General features: G+C 46.0%; 1 protein-coding gene across 2 annotated transcripts in view; it reads left to right on the forward strand.

The window, feature by feature from the left end:
* FRMD6 (FERM domain containing 6) overlaps window positions 1–17,047 on the forward strand; it is a 73,927-nt gene extending 56,880 nt beyond the window's left edge. For both annotated transcript variants that reach the window (XM_080942573.1, XM_080942572.1), the window contains 7 exons: window positions 2,062–2,127; window positions 2,864–2,932; window positions 4,729–4,903; window positions 8,267–8,602; window positions 9,494–9,622; window positions 12,086–12,177; window positions 14,276–17,047. In XM_080942573.1, the coding sequence (XP_080798699.1) occupies window positions 2,062–2,127; window positions 2,864–2,932; window positions 4,729–4,903; window positions 8,267–8,602; window positions 9,494–9,622; window positions 12,086–12,177; window positions 14,276–14,560 (1,152 nt within the window). In that variant the 3' untranslated portion in view covers window positions 14,561–17,047. The remainder of the gene's footprint in view (window positions 1–2,061; window positions 2,128–2,863; window positions 2,933–4,728; window positions 4,904–8,266; window positions 8,603–9,493; window positions 9,623–12,085; window positions 12,178–14,275) is intronic.
* The last annotated feature ends 204 nt before the right edge of the window (window positions 17,048–17,251 follow it).

The raw sequence follows: 17,251 nt of genomic DNA on the forward strand, positions 1-17,251 counted from the left end.
TTGCTGATTTATTAGTCGGCCCCACCGCACCCCTTATGATGAGTTACTATAAATGGACCATTATGGGGGCAGGGAGAATATGTTTGGTCATATTGCTGGGTAATCATTTTGCTAAATGTAATCTTCCTGGCTGGTTCCAAAGCTCAACACACTCCTACTCCCTCACAGTTACTGCCTCTCTATCCTAGGAAGGCATATGGAGTTCCCATAGATCGCTAAGTTCCTAAAGGGCTGACTCCCTTTTTCTGAGATATTTCATTGTGACAGCACACATTATATGAGGAAATTCCAATAAGTACCATCTGGGACAATCGGCTCCTATTCTGAAGCGTATTAGAAATATAAATGGTACACTGTTCAGAGTTTGGCCTTGGGATGGGATGTCAGTTAGAGGCCATGAGGATCTGGGCAGCTGTACTGGTCATGGGCCATCTCTTGAGGAAGGGAGACACTGCACTGTGAAGACCAGAGTGTCCGTGCAGTAACTCACAGTCCTGAAACAGAGGCGGGGCACCTGTGGCACCAGCAAGTGTTCAGTCAGCACTGCTGCTTTTGCCTTATTTGCTGGGGAAGCTTGCTCGCTTCAAGAGACCTGGTAAGAAATTAATCTTTCAAGAAAGTTGATATATACAACATAATCTTTTTGAAAAAAGACAATTTGCTGAGTGTATGGTTCTGCATTGCATAGAAAATGTCTTGTCTGCTTTAAAAAGACATTTAACAAAAGGCTGTAACTGAAGCGGGGCGATGAGTTACTGCTACCTACAGACACCTCCCACTTGGAGAATTCAAGCCATTACGTCTGCCTCATATCGGGGCAGCTTATAAAGGGAAAGGCAGAACATTCTGAAAGAAACACGTCTGTGTGGCTCACACATGAACAGCAGCAGTGTCTTGGACCCAGTCTTATTTCAGAAAGCATGGGCACAGGAGGGAACCTGACCTGAGGCGATGTGTGGTTGGAGCCGATTAGGTGTGAAGTAGTAGTCCCAGCTAGAGACAGGCGAGTTTCTTCTCTCTATGCCAAGCAAGACCACGTTTTCTAATACTTCTTCCTATGATCCTGAGCGAACTGGCTTTAAACTTAATAAAGATCTAAGGGCTGGAGAGGTGACTCAGTGCTTTGGGGACTTGTTGCATTTTCATAGGACACAGGTTATATACCTGCCACCCACATAGTTCCAGGGCATCTGACACCCTTTCCAGCTTCTGCCAGACCTAAGTGAACATGGGGTGCACATACATACACAGGCAAAATACACAGCCATATAAGATAAGCCTAACCATCTTTGAACTTAATAAAGAGTGGATAATATTCACTTATTGTCTTAAGATATCTGGTAAAAAATGTACTAGTAACCTTTAAAGCTTCATGCCTTACTTATTACACATAAGTCCTTAAAGATTGTCCAAATATAAGCACATTTTTAATTGTAACATTTTTTATAATTAAAGTGTTTAAATTTTATAGTTTATATACACACATGCATACACAGTATTAGACTGAGTGTCGTATCAGTAAGTATTTGAAAATTAACAATAAAAGGCTTTTGAGGGACAGCCTTAAGTGTTTAGCCACCTGTCTCCCTTTTGAATCACAGATAGGGAGCTGGGAAAGTTATTCGATTTGGAACCTGTAAAGTCAGGTGTGTCTCAGACGGTGACTAGACCATTGTCCTGATAGTCTAACATCCTCACATTATTAATTAAGCACGAAGTGGAAGGTGAGAACAATCAAGCGGCAGAAGGCAGCACGCAGTGCCTGTGTCCTGGAGTTCTCAGAGGTATGAGTACCTAGAATAGTCTCAGAGTGTGCATACAGCACAGAACTCTAAACCTGAATCTAAGGAGTCAAAAGGAAAGGATAAAGTTAGTTTAGTAGTACTCAAGATTTTCTTAAGTCTTGCAGGAAACAAAGGCTGTAGAACAATTTGAGCAGTTATTTTAACTTTAAAAGAAAAAATCCTTCCCATTCTGAAATGTGTCTTTTTGTTTCTTCATTGTTCAATTGCTTATTATAGAAGGAAAAAATGACTTTTTCATGAAACTTTATTCTGTCAGGACAAAAGGGAGGTTGAAGGTTCACTGACCCTGGGACTGACCATGCGAGGAATACAGATTTTTCAGGTTTGTATCAAATGGTGTTGAGCAGATCTTGCTACAGGTCTTCAGAGAATGCCTGTGTGACCCCCAAGGCTCAGTCCTCTTTTCCTTTTGTCAGCACAGTGGTGGGTGACCTAAGTCTGTGGAAGGAGGGGCTCTACCTGCCTTGACAGTAGTCAGTCCCCTTAGCAGAAAATGCAGGGCAGAAGATCAGCCCAGACTTGACACTCACAGACATTGGGTCTTGTGAATTTCAGTGTTCGTCTCTCCTACCTTAAGAAGTGCCTACCCAGGTACTTCTGTGTCCATTATAGTTGTCTGACATACACATTGTCCCATAAATGGATGGCAGGGACCATCTCCCTTGGGGCAGTGTTATCCTTTAGCCGTATGTCAGGGCTTAGGAGGAGGAGCTCTCTGTGAGGAAGCTATAAAGATGTCTTATCTTCACTGTGGGAAAAATATCCAATCCCGGAAGCCTCATTCCCTTCCCGTTTGCTGCGTGTCTGAGTCTTTTGGACCTCAGATTTAACCTTGTAGAGCAGAGGGAAAGATGCCTTCGGAAGGCCAGTGCGTGCAGTCCACAGGAGCTGCAGGCTGTTATTGCTGATCTTAATTCCTGTCTGCCCTTCTCTGATAAAGGGCTGAGGGCTCCTTCAGACTTCAAGTACTGAATTTTAGTTTGTTATAAGTCAAGGCAGTTTTAGGATATCTTTCCTGTTTCCCCTTAATTCCTTGTATACCTAAATTCTTTCTACAGAATCTAGAAGAGGAGAAGGAATTGCTGTATGATTTCCCCTGGACAAATGTTGGGAAGTTGGTGTTTGTGGTGAGTGTAAAGTAACTTAGGAGGGGTACAGGGGGAGGAAGGAACAAGTCTCATAGGTTGATTTTGAGAATTTGGGGGGGGGTCCACTTTGAAAAATACTGTGTCCAAAAGCAAACATAGTTTGTTTATTTGAAAGGGGTTGGGGTGGTGCTTTGTTTTGTTTTTAAGTCAAAGCTAGGGGCACACACTCAGTGTGGTGGGTTTGCAGCCAAACTTGGCAGCCTAGGTTGAATCCCTAGGACTTACAAGGCTGTCTCTGACCTGCCCCCAGTATACAAAGTGGCTTGCACACACACACTCCAGCATATACAAAATAAATAAATGTTGAAAAGCCAACAACAGTTTGCTTCCTCAAATATTCTCATAACCAGAGTGATTTATGTCAGTAGCAAATTAAAATCAAAGACTATAACCTGTGTGTCCAGGGCCTGTCACTGCCTTAAGTACCTGGCATTGCAGGGAGGGGGAGCGAAGGGAAAATACAAGGTAAATCGATCAAATAGAACCATGTGAAAGTTCACAGTAGAAGGCATGTTGGCACACGGGGTAAATGAGTCAGCATGGGGGCTGGCCGGCAGCCTCAGACATTTCTTAGATGCAGTCAGTGAAGAATAAAAATGAAATAAAATGATGTCCCTGTTGATGTCGGTCTATTAACATTCACCTTGCCATTGGCCTCAGTGGTCAGCCCTGAGCAATGGGAAGGAAGCGCTTCATCTTCAGGACCTTGAGGATGAAGCGGGTCTGAGAGCCAGTTCTTGGCTCCTACTCTGACAGTCGTGTTCACTGTGGTAGCATGCAGAGATCCGTCACCATCATGTGTGTCTGTTTGGAGGTCATTGAAATCCACAAGTCTCCTCACCCCTTAAGCAGCTGAGAAAAGGAGACCAGGACACACATTCCTCCTGTAGACCAAGGGCCTGTGCAGGTGAAGGCCCACCTTGCCTTGTTGGCATTACACTGGCTCCTCATGGCCTTCCAGTCAGAAGGCCCAACTCTACATAATTCCTTGGGCACTGTCTGCTCTGGCCTCACTCATGTTAACCCGAGCATGTTCTGCCCACTCCGCACTGGGGCTGTCATGGTCTGGACCTTTTCCAGAACTGTTTGAAAATCAAACAAAACAAAACAAAAAGCTGAAAATCATGACCCCACTTGTCCCCTTCATGCCCAGAATCAGAAGTGATATTAAGACTCACTAGGGTACCATGAGCAGAAACCCCTGAAATTCACCACGTCACTCTTAAAGATTTTGTTGAGGATGGCAGATCTCTCAACCTCGTTCCCTTCCTCAAGGGATTTTGGATTCCAAGGTTCTAGCCTGGAGACAGGAACCTATTTTCACAAGTTTCCCAGCGCAGTCTACAGTGTGACCTTGAGCTGGTGACTCAGTTTCATTCTGCCATCCCAGCAGCGGGGTCCAGTAAGTTGAAGAACCCATGGTTCTAAAGCGTACACATAGCCTGCTTGTGAACCAGGGTCCCCTGGCGCTTTGCCTCAGCTCCGTTCCTTATTTGCTACATTAAGGTGTTGGAGTTACATCTGGAGGAATCTCTTGTGCTAGGACAAAGATGATGAACACACCCAACCCATCCCACTATCGGGGTTTCCCAGAGACCTTGGGTAGATCCCACCCTGAGTTTGGTTTCCTTTTGACCGTTCTGATGAGGAAACATCCCTCAGAGGATGGTCAGTTCAGTTTCATACATCTGTAAGAATCTTACTTTAAAAATGAAGGGGACTTTGGCCACCGGACAGTTTTCTGCCATAGCCTGATCTGCACTTTTCCTCCACAGGGCAAGAAGTTTGAGATTTTGCCAGATGGCCTTCCTTCTGCCAGGAAGCTGGTCTACTACACAGGGTGTCCCACGCGCTCCCGGCATCTCCTGCAGCTGCTGAGCAACAGCCACCGCCTCTACATGAACCTGCAGCCCGTCCTGCGTCACCTCCGCAAGCAGGAGGAAAATGAAGGTGAGATGGGTGTGGTGACAGCGTGGGTCCCAGTCCCACATGGAGAAAGCAAAGGGTGCCTTTCGTCCGCTAGCCTCTTTGTCTGAGGCAGAATTTCCCTGTGTAGCCCTGTCTGTCATGTATTGTCATTGTAGACCAGGCCTGCCTCTGCCTTCTGAGGGCTGGGATTAAAGGTGTGCGCCGCCATGCCCAGCTGCCTCTGCTGGCCTCTTGCTCCACCAGCAGGAACAGGAAGTTTTAAGCAGCATGGGGTTGTTAGAGACTTGGACCAGAACTTGAGACCAGGTTGCATTCAGTGTGCAGTCCTTTAGGCCACTGACTAAGCAGCTCCTCCACCTCACGTGTCTTGAAAAGCTTGCACTGGGCTAAGATGGAAGCCTTCTTCTGTATCAGAGTGTCTGCAGCTGGTGTTGCTGTCTGCAGGAAGCTGCAGTTCCTCCCAATGTGATGCTTTCCTTAGCCCCAAGAGAGGGTGAAAATAGACTGTGGCTTTTCTGGTTGACAGCAGGGAGACCCTCAAGCTGACCCTATACTAATAACAATGAAGAAGGCCTTTTCCATCCAAAAACTTTGCCCTAAGCCCTGTCTATGGCTTTGAGGAGATGCATTGGACCCGAAAGTTTTGTTTGAGGTCCTAGCACTGTTTCTGAGAAGAGGCAAGCTATGCAAGGGAGGAGCCCATGTTGGGGCCTCAGACTGCAGACTTGAGTTTAGCAGTTTCTATCTTGCTCATCAGTTATGGCGCCCTGGGCCTCCTCCAATTAGTAAACACCAGCTTCCCATCCCCAAATGCCGTGTCGAATATTTGCTTAGAACGGTTTTCAGTTTGCTCCAAAAAATCTTATTGTGGTCATTGTCACAGTAATCAGATTAGAGATGGAATGTCTGCCTGGGCCCTGGGACACAGTGGCTCCTTTAGGTCTATGTATGAAACAAGTGCTGACCAATGCTCCCTTGGAAAGCAAGGGCTGTCCTTCCTCTATCTAACAAAGCAATCCTACGGAAGACGTGCATCTGATCAACTTCTCTAAAGCCAGACAGACGTGGCCAGATGTGTGTGCACCTGACTGTACAGTGATGAGAAAGTGAATCACTCACTGCCTGCCGTCTGCCACTGTGACTCTACTGTGGCTAGAGCTGGTGCACCATGAGGTGTGCTGGCTTCTGCCGCAGACTGCCCATTTTCCCAGGTTGACTCACCTCTGGGCTGACATGAATACTAAGAGGAATCCACTGGAGGACAAATGTACCAAGAGGGAGCCTGTGAGAATAGATGAGCCAACCAAGTACAGAGCCCAAGGTTTTCCAAAGGTGCCTCGTAGCTAAATGGCCACCGTGGCATCTTAAAAGGTTCATCTGTCCCATCGAGTCTCAACCCAAAGCATTAAGTAATGCAGATGACCTTGAGGGGAACCCTTGAGAGTCTCATCTTCCCTGCTGAGGTAAAGTTGTGAAAGATGCTGAGCTTTTAGAGGCCAGGCCATCATCTCCTTAGTGTGTTGGAAGCACATAGAGTGAACTTAAATGTCTGTTCGCTCTGCTGCCATAATAGAACACCCCAGGCTGCTGATGCAGAGAGGATGTCTGGAAAGTCCAAAACAAGGCTGGGCACCTGTCAGGGACTTCCTGATGCATCACCATCTGAAGGGCAAGGAGTAGGCACAGGAGACATAGGAGGCCACTCCCACAGCAACGTTTGTCCATGAGTAAGGACAGAGTTCTCACAGCCTCGTCACCTCTGAGCAGCCCCACATCTCACGCTGTCACAACACTAATGAAATATCAACCTGAGACTGAGGGGGGACACTCAGAGCACAGTAGGGGTGAGGAGTGCTCATTTGGTTGAGCTTGAGTTAATGATAGCGGCAGGATTCTTACAAGGAAAATAAGTTTGTTGATCTTCAGATCTGAAGACATCGTCACACCAATTTTCACTGAGCTACCTTTGATGCAGATCCACTAGTCCACGTGTTATTTGTGGATTATTTTACCAGAAAAGCCCTTTTATGGCGTTAGTTGAGTACAAAAAGAATGAGTGTTCTTAAATTTCGTTGCTATGTAGCTTTCTAAGATACTACTGTTTCACCATTTTCATAGAACATAGTCACAAGAATTTTTGTCATGGGAGTGAGAGGAGAAGGAAACTGAAATTATTAGAACATCCTTGGGTCCCAGAAGAAGCCACACTTACCACATTATATTCCAACATATGCTCTATAGAGGACATGGGTATCCTGATGATCTGGCCATGGGCTCTTGTGATCAGAAGGAGCTGGGGCTGCATCTCCCAGACCTCTGTTCTTTCTCCATTTTCCTCTGGAGAGCCAGAGGAGATGCAGATTCAGGACTGTGTGCAGACATACTGCTTAGCCAAGAAGCAGCGCAAGTATGTCCATTAACAGACCCCCGAGATTCCAGCCAGGCTGCTAGTCTAAAATTACACCAATGTAATGTTCCTCAGATATACTCTGTCCTTTGCACTGGTCTTCCGTGCTTTCTCGTCAGTAGTGAGATGAGGAGGATCAGTAGTGTTTCTCTGAAATGTTTCTCTCCTGAGACATGGGCATTCCGCTCTGAGCACAGTCCCCCACCACCACCATTCAGCTGAGACTCTAACTTCGCGTGTGTTTAGCTCCGTATTTGCTAAAAGGGCTCCTAATGTCTGGCTTTCTGGGGTCTGACTTTGACGTATCAACAAACACTGATCTGTTAAATCTGAGGATCTTTACCCATCAGACCAATAATGACAACCACAGTAGATATTGGCCTCATTGTTTGGCCGAACTAGAGAAAGCAAGTCTTGGATTACTTTTGAAGAGCTAAGTTGTAGAATCTTTGAAAGAAATGTCCTGAGCAACTTGGTCTTGTTTGTTTAGCAGCGAAGGGCAGCAGGAGCCAAACTGAACAAGTGGGCATGTCACGTGGACAGCGGTCAGCATTACTGACAAAGCGTTCATTAGCTGTTTCTAGAATTGTCTGTGGAGGACCAGATCGTGATGTTTAACATGCTATTATCTGACAGCCTTACAGAGTGCAGAAGCCTGCTGTGGCTGTCATGCAATGTCACCTTGCTTGGCAAGGTGTTAGGTGCTCTGTTTTGAACTATCACGGTGGACGGGTACAGTGAACAGGACGGGGCATGCCATGGCACTCTGTATTTGAGGCATCATTTTAAAGTCTACCTCCATTCCCACTCAGGGCTGCTGCTCTGGTGTTTATTCCTTGTGTAGTGTTCTGTGCCAAGCTCTAGTTCCCAGAATTCCTCAGAAACTAGATTCAGAGAGGCTGCCCTTGATCTCAGCCTGACACAGTTCAGGATCTGGCTTGGTTGAGTATGCCGCTGAGCTGTGTTCTCCCACACAGAGAAAAAGCAGTACCGGGAATCCTACATCAGCGACAACCTGGACCTTGACATGGACCCGCTGGAAAAGCGATCCCGTGCCAGTGGCAGCAGCGCTGGCAGCGCGAAGCATAAGCGCTTGTCCCGCCACTCCACAGCCAGCCACAGCAGCTCCCACACCTCAGGCATCGAGGCAGACACTAAGCCCCGGGACCCAGGGCCGGAAGACGGCTGTTCAGGCAGCGCCATGCATCGAAAGCTGAAGACCTGCAGCTCCATGACCAGCCACGGCAGCTCCCACACCTCAGGGGTTGAGAGTGGAGGCAAAGACCGTCTGGAAGAGGACTCGCAAGATGATGGTAACTTCTGTGGCTACGGCTATTCACGTGTTGGTCCTGTAGAACTGGCGTCTGGGAAGTGACTAAGTAACGATGAGAGAGAAGAAGTCTCGTTGCCTCCCCAGTGACCTGACTGTGTGGCCTGTGTCTGTCAGGGACCTTTGCAACTATAGGGTTGGCGGATTATGTGAAGTAGAGGGGACAGAAGCCCCATAGCCCTTAGGTCTCTTGTTTCTCATCTCCATAAGCAGCGAGTCAGTGCTTAGGACCACAGAGCTGAATGTCTTCCTCTTTCTCTTTAAAAAAAAAAAAAAATGCATCCAGTACATAGTATTAATTTCCAAAGTGTTTCTTGAGTGCTCTACCTTTTAACCAAAGCTACAGGGATTATAAAAGAAATACAGAACCTGGCTGCTAGGAAATTACTCTCTGCGGAGATAAAGCAACAGATCCCAGCCTGTGTTGGCAGATTTAGCATCATGTCCTTCTTTTAAGCCCATTTCTATTTCACATTAGGTCTATAACATCTGGGGCTCGTGGAAAAATGCCTATTAACTCTGTTAAGGAAAACGCACAGCATGTTAGGCTTCTGTTTATTTCATGCAGCTCTGAGGCAGTTGCTGTGGGAGGTGGGAGGTGGGGAGGTCAGGTGGGCGCGGGTCAGCAGTTCTTGCCCTGGTGCTAGTGACCCGTCAGCATCTCTGAGCCCTGGGTCATGGCAGCGAGAGCACACAGCTTCTCCTCTGGCAGGAGAGGCTGTACCACTAACGGTCCTTCAAAAGGGAGCACGTCCCTAGAGTTTCCAAATGTGAACATCTGCCTGGCTGCCCTCACATGTGTAGTGTGGCTGTGGGTTATGGTCTTTGTTTTCCTTTGTGTCATTAAATGTCTTCCTCCCTGCCTGTGTCTCAGAAATAGAGATGCTGGTTGATGACCCCAGGGACCTGGAACCGATGACTGAGGAGTCGCTGGAAGTCAACCCGGAGATGTGTATCTACATCACTGAAGATATGCTCCTATCGAAGCTGAACGGGCACTCAGGTGAGCTCTCAGGGCAAGCAGGTGCCTCTGAACATAGGAGGGTGTGGTGACTCTAAATCAGCCACTACTGGTTACCTGATCTCGGGTGCCTTCTGTGGAAGAGATGGGGTGAGGGTACTAGGAAGGAACATTAGTATCTTCTACCCAGACTGTGCACCGCAAGTCACTGTGTTGTAGGGTTACTGGATTTTCTTTTTCTTTCTTTCTACCCCCTTGCTCCCTTGCTGTTAGAAAGCTGAGAACTAGGGAACCACATAATGGCCCTGGAAGGAACCTTGAAGACCTTCCAGTCTGGCCTCTTCCCTTTTTGTCCATGAGAAAAATAATTGAGATTATTAAGACAAGTGCCCATGTCTAGAAACAGAAGTCCACCCTCCAGGCTCAGTTTGCTTTGTGTCCTGTACAGTATTATAGCAATAGAAGAAACTGTAAGCAAAGTCTCAAACCAGTTTGACTCTTCAATAGACATTCTTAAATTTTGTATTTGCATGAATTCTTCCAGGAAGTATGCCTTCGATGGAACTTCAGCTCGAGGGTTGTATAATACTCTGTGGTGCATGTTTCTCTGAAGCCAATAGTGTGGGTTTGTTTTAAACCTTTTATCACATCTCAGGAATCAGCCTCCTCTGTTCCTTGGGCCCTGGATGGCTATTCTCCAGCCACTGTCAGCTTTGGTCACCAGCTGTCGGAGGGGACTAGACAGACACACGGCTGCTGCCATCCTGGTTCCTGCTGTACAAGAGTACAGTTCTCTGTGGGATTCTGTTTGCTTACTCAGCCCAACCACAGCTTGTAGATCTTCAGCCTGAACCATGGTAGGCAGGCCAGACCTGTGGAGAATCCTCGCCCTCACCACACCGGGTTCATGATTCTAGACCAACCTTGATTTTCCAACCCATTTTCTTTATTATATTGAATTGCCTCTTTATATATTAAATGTAAACCCACAGCTCTGTGCATATAAGTGCATGGGAAACGCTACATACCCATGTTTGTAAAAAGAAAATGATTTGAAGTGCCATATACCAAAATGCCTAGGAAAGTGGAGTACATGGGCCACTGGAAAGTGCCTCGTATTGTGTTTTGGCATTCAGTTTTATGAGATTATTAACTTTGTAGTTTTAAATAGAAACACATTTAAAATAGGATGGCCATTCATAATATTTAATAAACACTAGCATGTCTTTTTAATAGTGAAAGAAAAACAAACAATGGCTAGTTGAATTGTCTGATCACTAGGATATCAGCCTTTACATAAGATTTGCCAAAGGATACTGTGCAGAATTCAAAAGCGAGGCAGAGAGAGCACAAATTATGTAAAAGTGATGGAACTAAAACACACGTAATGTGACTTTGGGGCTGTGGGTGCGTCCAGTGCCTTCCTTGCTACACCCTGTGTCCAGCTTCTCTGCCACCTGATTGAACCTTGCTTTCGGACCCTGACCTGGGATTGAATACAGGTGGAGGCAGCCATACTTGAGTCTTGACTTCTTTAGTGGTAGTATATGGGCTTGGAGGAGATTGTTCACAGGCTGAGGAGCCAAGGACACCAGAGAGCCCACACACAGTCGTATCGCATCCCTGCCAGCACACGGGCTCCTCAGTCCTGTGGGATCTGGGGTCCACATTCCTTGTGAGACTATAAAGCAGGCCTCTGGCAATGCAGTGTGTACCACGCCCAAACATGAGCATCACCCAAGAGTTCTAAACCACCTGTGTGAGCCAGAAACAGCTTCACAGATCCGTTTCAGTTGAGCCACTTACTTAGGTACCTAGGTGCATGCTAGGCTTTGGCTGCTAGCAATGGCTGAGTGAAAGCCTCCTGTTAAGGTGGGGGATCCCACCCCTCTGAAGCAGTTGTCCTTAGGCCTCTCCTGCTGTTCCTCACGTGTTTCATCAAGTGGCAAGAAAAACTCCAGTGGCATCTATGTCTTGGTCTCTTCCCGCTGGCATCTGCTGTGGGGGCTGTGGTCACAGTGACCTGTTGACCAGCAGGACTGCCCGGCCCTTGTTGTCCAGAACTCTTTTGCAGCCTGTATATAAGGGACGCTAATGAGATGTGGGAAGGATTAAGAACTGGCCTGGTACACAGCCAGTTAATTATTCCAGCCCCGGCCCATCTGACTGTAGAGGTCAACATCCCACATCTAATGTCCACCTGGACACAAAACTAGATGATGTTGGTGTTGCACTCTTGGAGAGAAGAGAGACATGCAGATTGGTAAAGAGGCCCCTTTACATTTCAGACCTCCATGTAACATAAACAGCTCACTCCTGAACCTCAATACCTCAGCCGTCCCTTACTTCCTGCCAAAGAGTGGGTGCCACCAGCTGTGAGCCAAGGCCACCACCACCCAGGAGTCACTTGAGAGGCTTCAGCAGTGCTCACAGTTGCTAGTGGTACTTGTTAGAGAATGTGGGGAGCAGTGTGAGTAGCTCACTGTTTTTACTCTTTTACCTCAGGGTTAATCGTGAAAGAAATCAGTTCCTCCACCTCCAGCTCCTCAGAAACGGTTGTCAAGCTGCGTGGACAGAGCACTGACTCTCTTCCACAGGTACTGGGGATTGAAACCTTCATATTAGCAGCTAGAGTAACAGACATACTTCTGTCAGACTGTAATTCATACAAATGAGCAAAGAATAGCCAGAAGAAAATGATTCATGATGTACATCCTCACTGTGTGCTGAGTTTCTTCATTTCACTAGCTAGTTCCGCTTACATTGGGTTTTATTTGGATAAATTGTATACTTAATTGCATGGTCTCTCTAGCTCCCTTTAGATGGGAGCCTCTGGTCTTCAGGCTTCTAGTTAACTGTGTATGTACACCAGAGAGGGTATCTGTGTGTGTGTTGGGGGCGGGGGGTGTCTGTCTGTGTCTGTGTGGTGTGTCTCAGGGCTGACTGGCCACCTCAGCAGGTGGAAAAATTGCTCTTGAATATGTTTATTTTTTTAATTCATTTATTTTATGTATATGAGTACACTGTCACTGTCTTAAGACACGACAGAAGAGGGCATCAGATCCCATTACAGATGGTTGTGAGCCACCATGTGGTTGCTGGGAATTGAACTCGGGACCTCTGGAAGAACAGTCAGTGCTCTTAACCACTGAGCCATCTCTCCAGCCTTTGAATATGTTTATTGAAGAGCAGTTTCTACTCAGATTGAATTTTTTAAGGTTTTATTTCATGTATATGAGTACAGTGTCACTGTCTTCAGACACACCAGAAGAGGGCATCAGATCCCATTACAGATGGTTGTGAGCCACCATGTGGTTGCTGGGAATTGAACTCAGGACCTCTGGAAGAAGAGTCAGTGCTCTTAACCGCTGAGCCATCTCTCCAGCCCTGTCCTCTACCTTTTACCCCTACTTTATTTTTACCCATATTTTGTACTTCCATAAAAGAAGCCATACTGTGAAAAAACTTCCTAAAATTTTTTTCTAAAGTTCTCAATATTAAATACTCTGTGTGGCGTGGAAACTTAGAGGCCACTTTAACCCCATATATGACTTACTGTATACAGATGGCCCTATACATCATAGATGTTAGAGCTGAGCAGCAAATGCCAAACCTACAACTCTAGGACATTTGTGTGTCGTAAGAATCTGTGGCAATGACCAAATAATTCCATGTCTGAGGAGACCTAGGAAGACTTTTAGCAGGTTTAAGGGGTCATTCTGTATAGCTGGTGTCATTCAGATGTGACACTTTGTAGCAAAATATGTTCTTAGAACTTTTGTGTCTAGCAAATTGGTGTCTTTTCCCAACAAGATGTCCTTTGTGTTTGCTGACCAGCAAACTTAGGCTATCTGGTTTCTTGACTACTCAGTAACCATCTCCCATTTGTGGTGTCTGAGTCACCTTTTAACTTCTGTATTTTCCACCAATACCACTCGGGGTCATGAGTTCAAAAAGCTGGCTACCCGCTAGTGGCATTTGGAAGGACAGAACCTCTTTGAGTGACCAAGAACTGCTGCATTTTTTTATTCTGCATTTCAAAATTGTGTACATATATGTGCACGTATGTACACATGCATACAGGTACCTGTGGAGGCCAGAAGAGACTGTCATTCCCCAGAGGCTGGAGTTACAAGCTGTTGAGAGCCAGTGCTGTGGGTACTTGTAGGTCTCCCAGCTCTTCTGCAAGAGCAGCCAGTGCTCATAATAGCTAGACCAATCTCTGAAGCCCCAGTTCCCCCCCAGCCTTTGACCGCCAGAACACTTTATATCCTGGACTCTTAAAATTGGCTTCTTCAAGCTGTGTTTCTTGAGTGATAATTGCTTTTCCATTTCTTATTAAAATATTAACAGATCCAAGCAGGAAAGGTATTAGCAGGTTGGACTGCCCCATCCTGATTCATTCATATTGCTCAATTTCGCAGATGCTAGGAGTAGCTGCCCACCTGTCTTCGTGCTGGCTTTCTACACTGGGAGGCTCACTACACAGCTGCAGCAGCTGCGTGTTCTGACAAGCCGGGCATTTTGATATACTCAGAAAGTTACTCCCCCAGAAGGGCGCCGGTTAGAAAGCCATTTCTAACATGGAAAGATTACTTGACATCTTATGACTGGGTGCAGCATTCTGCTGAGCAGAGACCTCCCTTCCCACATGGCTCATTCTTGCATTTTTCTTACCCCTTCCCTATCTTGCAGACGGTATGTCGGAAACCAAAGACGTCCACCGATCGGCACAGCCTGAGCCTCGATGACATCAGGCTGTACCAGAAAGACTTCCTGCGCATTGCAGGCCTGTGTCAGGACACTGCTCAGAGCTACACGTTCGGCTGTGGCCATGAACTGGGTGAGAACGGTCTCTACTGTAACAGCTGCTTGGCTCAGCAGTGCGCCAACATACAAGACACTTTTCCAGTGAAAAGAACCAGCAAGTACTTTTCTCTGGACCTCACTCACGACGAAGTCCCAGAGTTCGTTGTCTAAGTCCCAGCATCGGGCAGCTGCTCTCTGCTGGAGGCTGTGGAGTCTGAGGGTCTCTACACATTGTTTGTGCCATAACTTTTCACCCCAAACTTAGCTCTTTCTTTATAATATTCGAGATGGAAACAAAAGCCTTGGAACAATTGCACTTTAAGTATTATGCAGAGGTAAAGGAAACACAGAATGTAAAAGGAAAACAAGTGCCCAGATGTTTATTACCCCTTTGGAAAGAAGCGTGCTTCCCAGGGATACCCAGCTTTCGGACTGTTAGACTGCAGTGTGTTTGTTCATTTCTTGTTTTCCGGTTCAAATATATGTTTGCCACGTGAAAGATGTTAAACGTATCTGTTTGCTTATGAGTTCTTTAGCCTCTCCCTCATGAAGCGCTTATAGTCTGAGGGAGAGGGCAGAGGGCAGTTCTCTCTCTTTTATGGAGAGCCATTCTTAGTACATAGCCATTGCTGCCTCGAGGAGGTTGGCCCAAAATGACACTGAAGTTGGTGGGAGTCGGACGGTTCTAGCCAAAGATTTGTATATGGTAGTAGCACCACTCAGTCCAGAAGACGTGTGCTGGGACACCCGGGACTCCTTCACGAATGGACAGTGCTACATCGCTGTTTTGTTCTTCCAGGAGCTTCCCAGGAAGCTCTGAGACTCACTTGTGCTCATGGTGTGTTTTGCAGTTTAGGAAACCGATGTGTTAAGAACCAATGGAAATATCTCAGAAAACCTTTGGTCGTATTTTCTTTGTTAGTTTTTGATGGTGGAAAACATACGGCGATAGTACTAGTTTCTGCTTTAACAAGATCCCCTCACTGTATGTATATGTTATACATATCTAGATACATGGGACTATGTGTTTATATGTGTGTGAAGCTTAGTAATTCCTCATTGGACTTCCATGTATGTCTTGCACACATAGAATTCCTTGTTTAATGTGGAGGATACTTAGCCACAGACAATCAGTTGATAAATGTAGAGTTAAGAGTGACTTTTCCTTGTGTGCCTTTGGCCAAGATTCTCAACCCTGATTGCATAATAGACTTATCCGGGGAGCTTTTAAAACATGCCTGGGTCCCACCCCAGGCCAGTTTAAACCAGTCTCCCGTGGCTGGGAGATTGATTTAGATTTTACCAGGCATAGACAGTCGCGCACAGTAAGATTGGAGACCACTAATCCAAGAGTGTCTTTCTATTTACTTTGAAGTAAAAGGACAGAGAGGATATTAGTGATGGAGAATGGGCCATTTTTAAGACAGTGACTGGCCTGCTGCTGTTACGGTGTATAATGAAACCAAGCCAGGAGAATACGTTTATCAACTTGATATACGTTGAAGACTTTGCTCATCTTCAGGAGAGAACTTCATAGCACAATGTCTTTCTAGGAGATGTTTTTAATGATTTAGTATTTTACAACATTTGTTTACCATATTTTGATACTCCATTTTTGCTATCTGCCAGGTTTTATTAAAAAGAAGACTATGTATTATTTTCTAAAGAAACTCATATTTTTGTATAAAATTATGTTACCAAGTAAGGAAGAAATAGATTTAGGGTAAGGCAGAACATAAGCAGTGTTTCCCCATGGGTGGGTCATGTTCCAGAACCCATTGGTAGCCACAGGCATGCCCCCCCATGTGCCCTACTGTGCTCAGCAGGGTCTCATCCAGTAACTCACCTGACACTTTAAAGAAGGAAAAAGAAGCTCTGTGGTCATGACTTTATTTTGCTTTTGTCGAAGGCTTTTAGAAGAACCAAAGTTTCAGATGCCAGAATGTATAAGTGTCTCAGTGTCCACACAGAAGGGCAAAGGGCGAAGGGGTCGGTCACCTGATGGCTTCCTTTGCTTCTTAGGCATTACGCAATCTCATTATTGCTCACAGATGTGTAGGGCCCAAACCCTGGTTAAGTACGTGCTCTCCAGAGCCCAGACTGCTGAGCTGTGTGTCCCCACAGCCTTTGGCATCTCTTGCAGATACAAAGATGGAAAGTTGCTTAATTAAACAGGTTGTGCTTCATACCTTTCTTCTCTCTGCTCCAGAATCCCTTCTTCTGGCTTCTGCCCAGGCTGTTGTTCCTCATTCGCTCCCCTCCAGGAGGACTTAGGAATAGTCTACAGATTTTCAAAGACGAAATCAGCCAGGGAACAGTTTTTAGTTTCTGACCCACAGTAGGATCACACGCAGATATGTGTGTGGAAATCCACTTGGAGGAATTGACCTTTTGCATTGGGAAACCGTTATCAACAGGAGGAAAGCACAAAGCTGTTGCTCACACTTGCTTGTTAGCATGTCTGTTGTTGGTAGATGTACCGGTTTACTACATCACCTCCCCACGTCATCTGCATCTGTATTTGCAACAGTGAGCTTGATATCTAAGCTGTAAACAGTCCTTTCTGTGAAAGGATGGTCATGCCGGGATGATACTCAGTATGTTAAAAAAAAAAGCCAAGCCGTTATTTTGTAATTATTTCTCGTAGGTGTTCCATGGTACGCTCAACAGTCAATAAAGTTAACTTTTTTGCCTTTAAGATGTCTCATTATTATACTTCTCAATTTCTTGCATGCTTTCTTTCTGATCTTCTGTCCCACAGTAGACAGTATTTAAAACAACCTTGTGGTGGTGGTGGTGAGGGTGATGCTGAGTTCTGGGCATACCAAGCCTGCATGACCCATAATAGAATGGCCCATGTTA

The sequence above is a fragment of the Micromys minutus genome, assembly GCF_963924665.1.
Source record: "Micromys minutus genome assembly, chromosome: 1".
Taxonomy (NCBI): domain Eukaryota; kingdom Metazoa; phylum Chordata; class Mammalia; order Rodentia; family Muridae; genus Micromys; species Micromys minutus.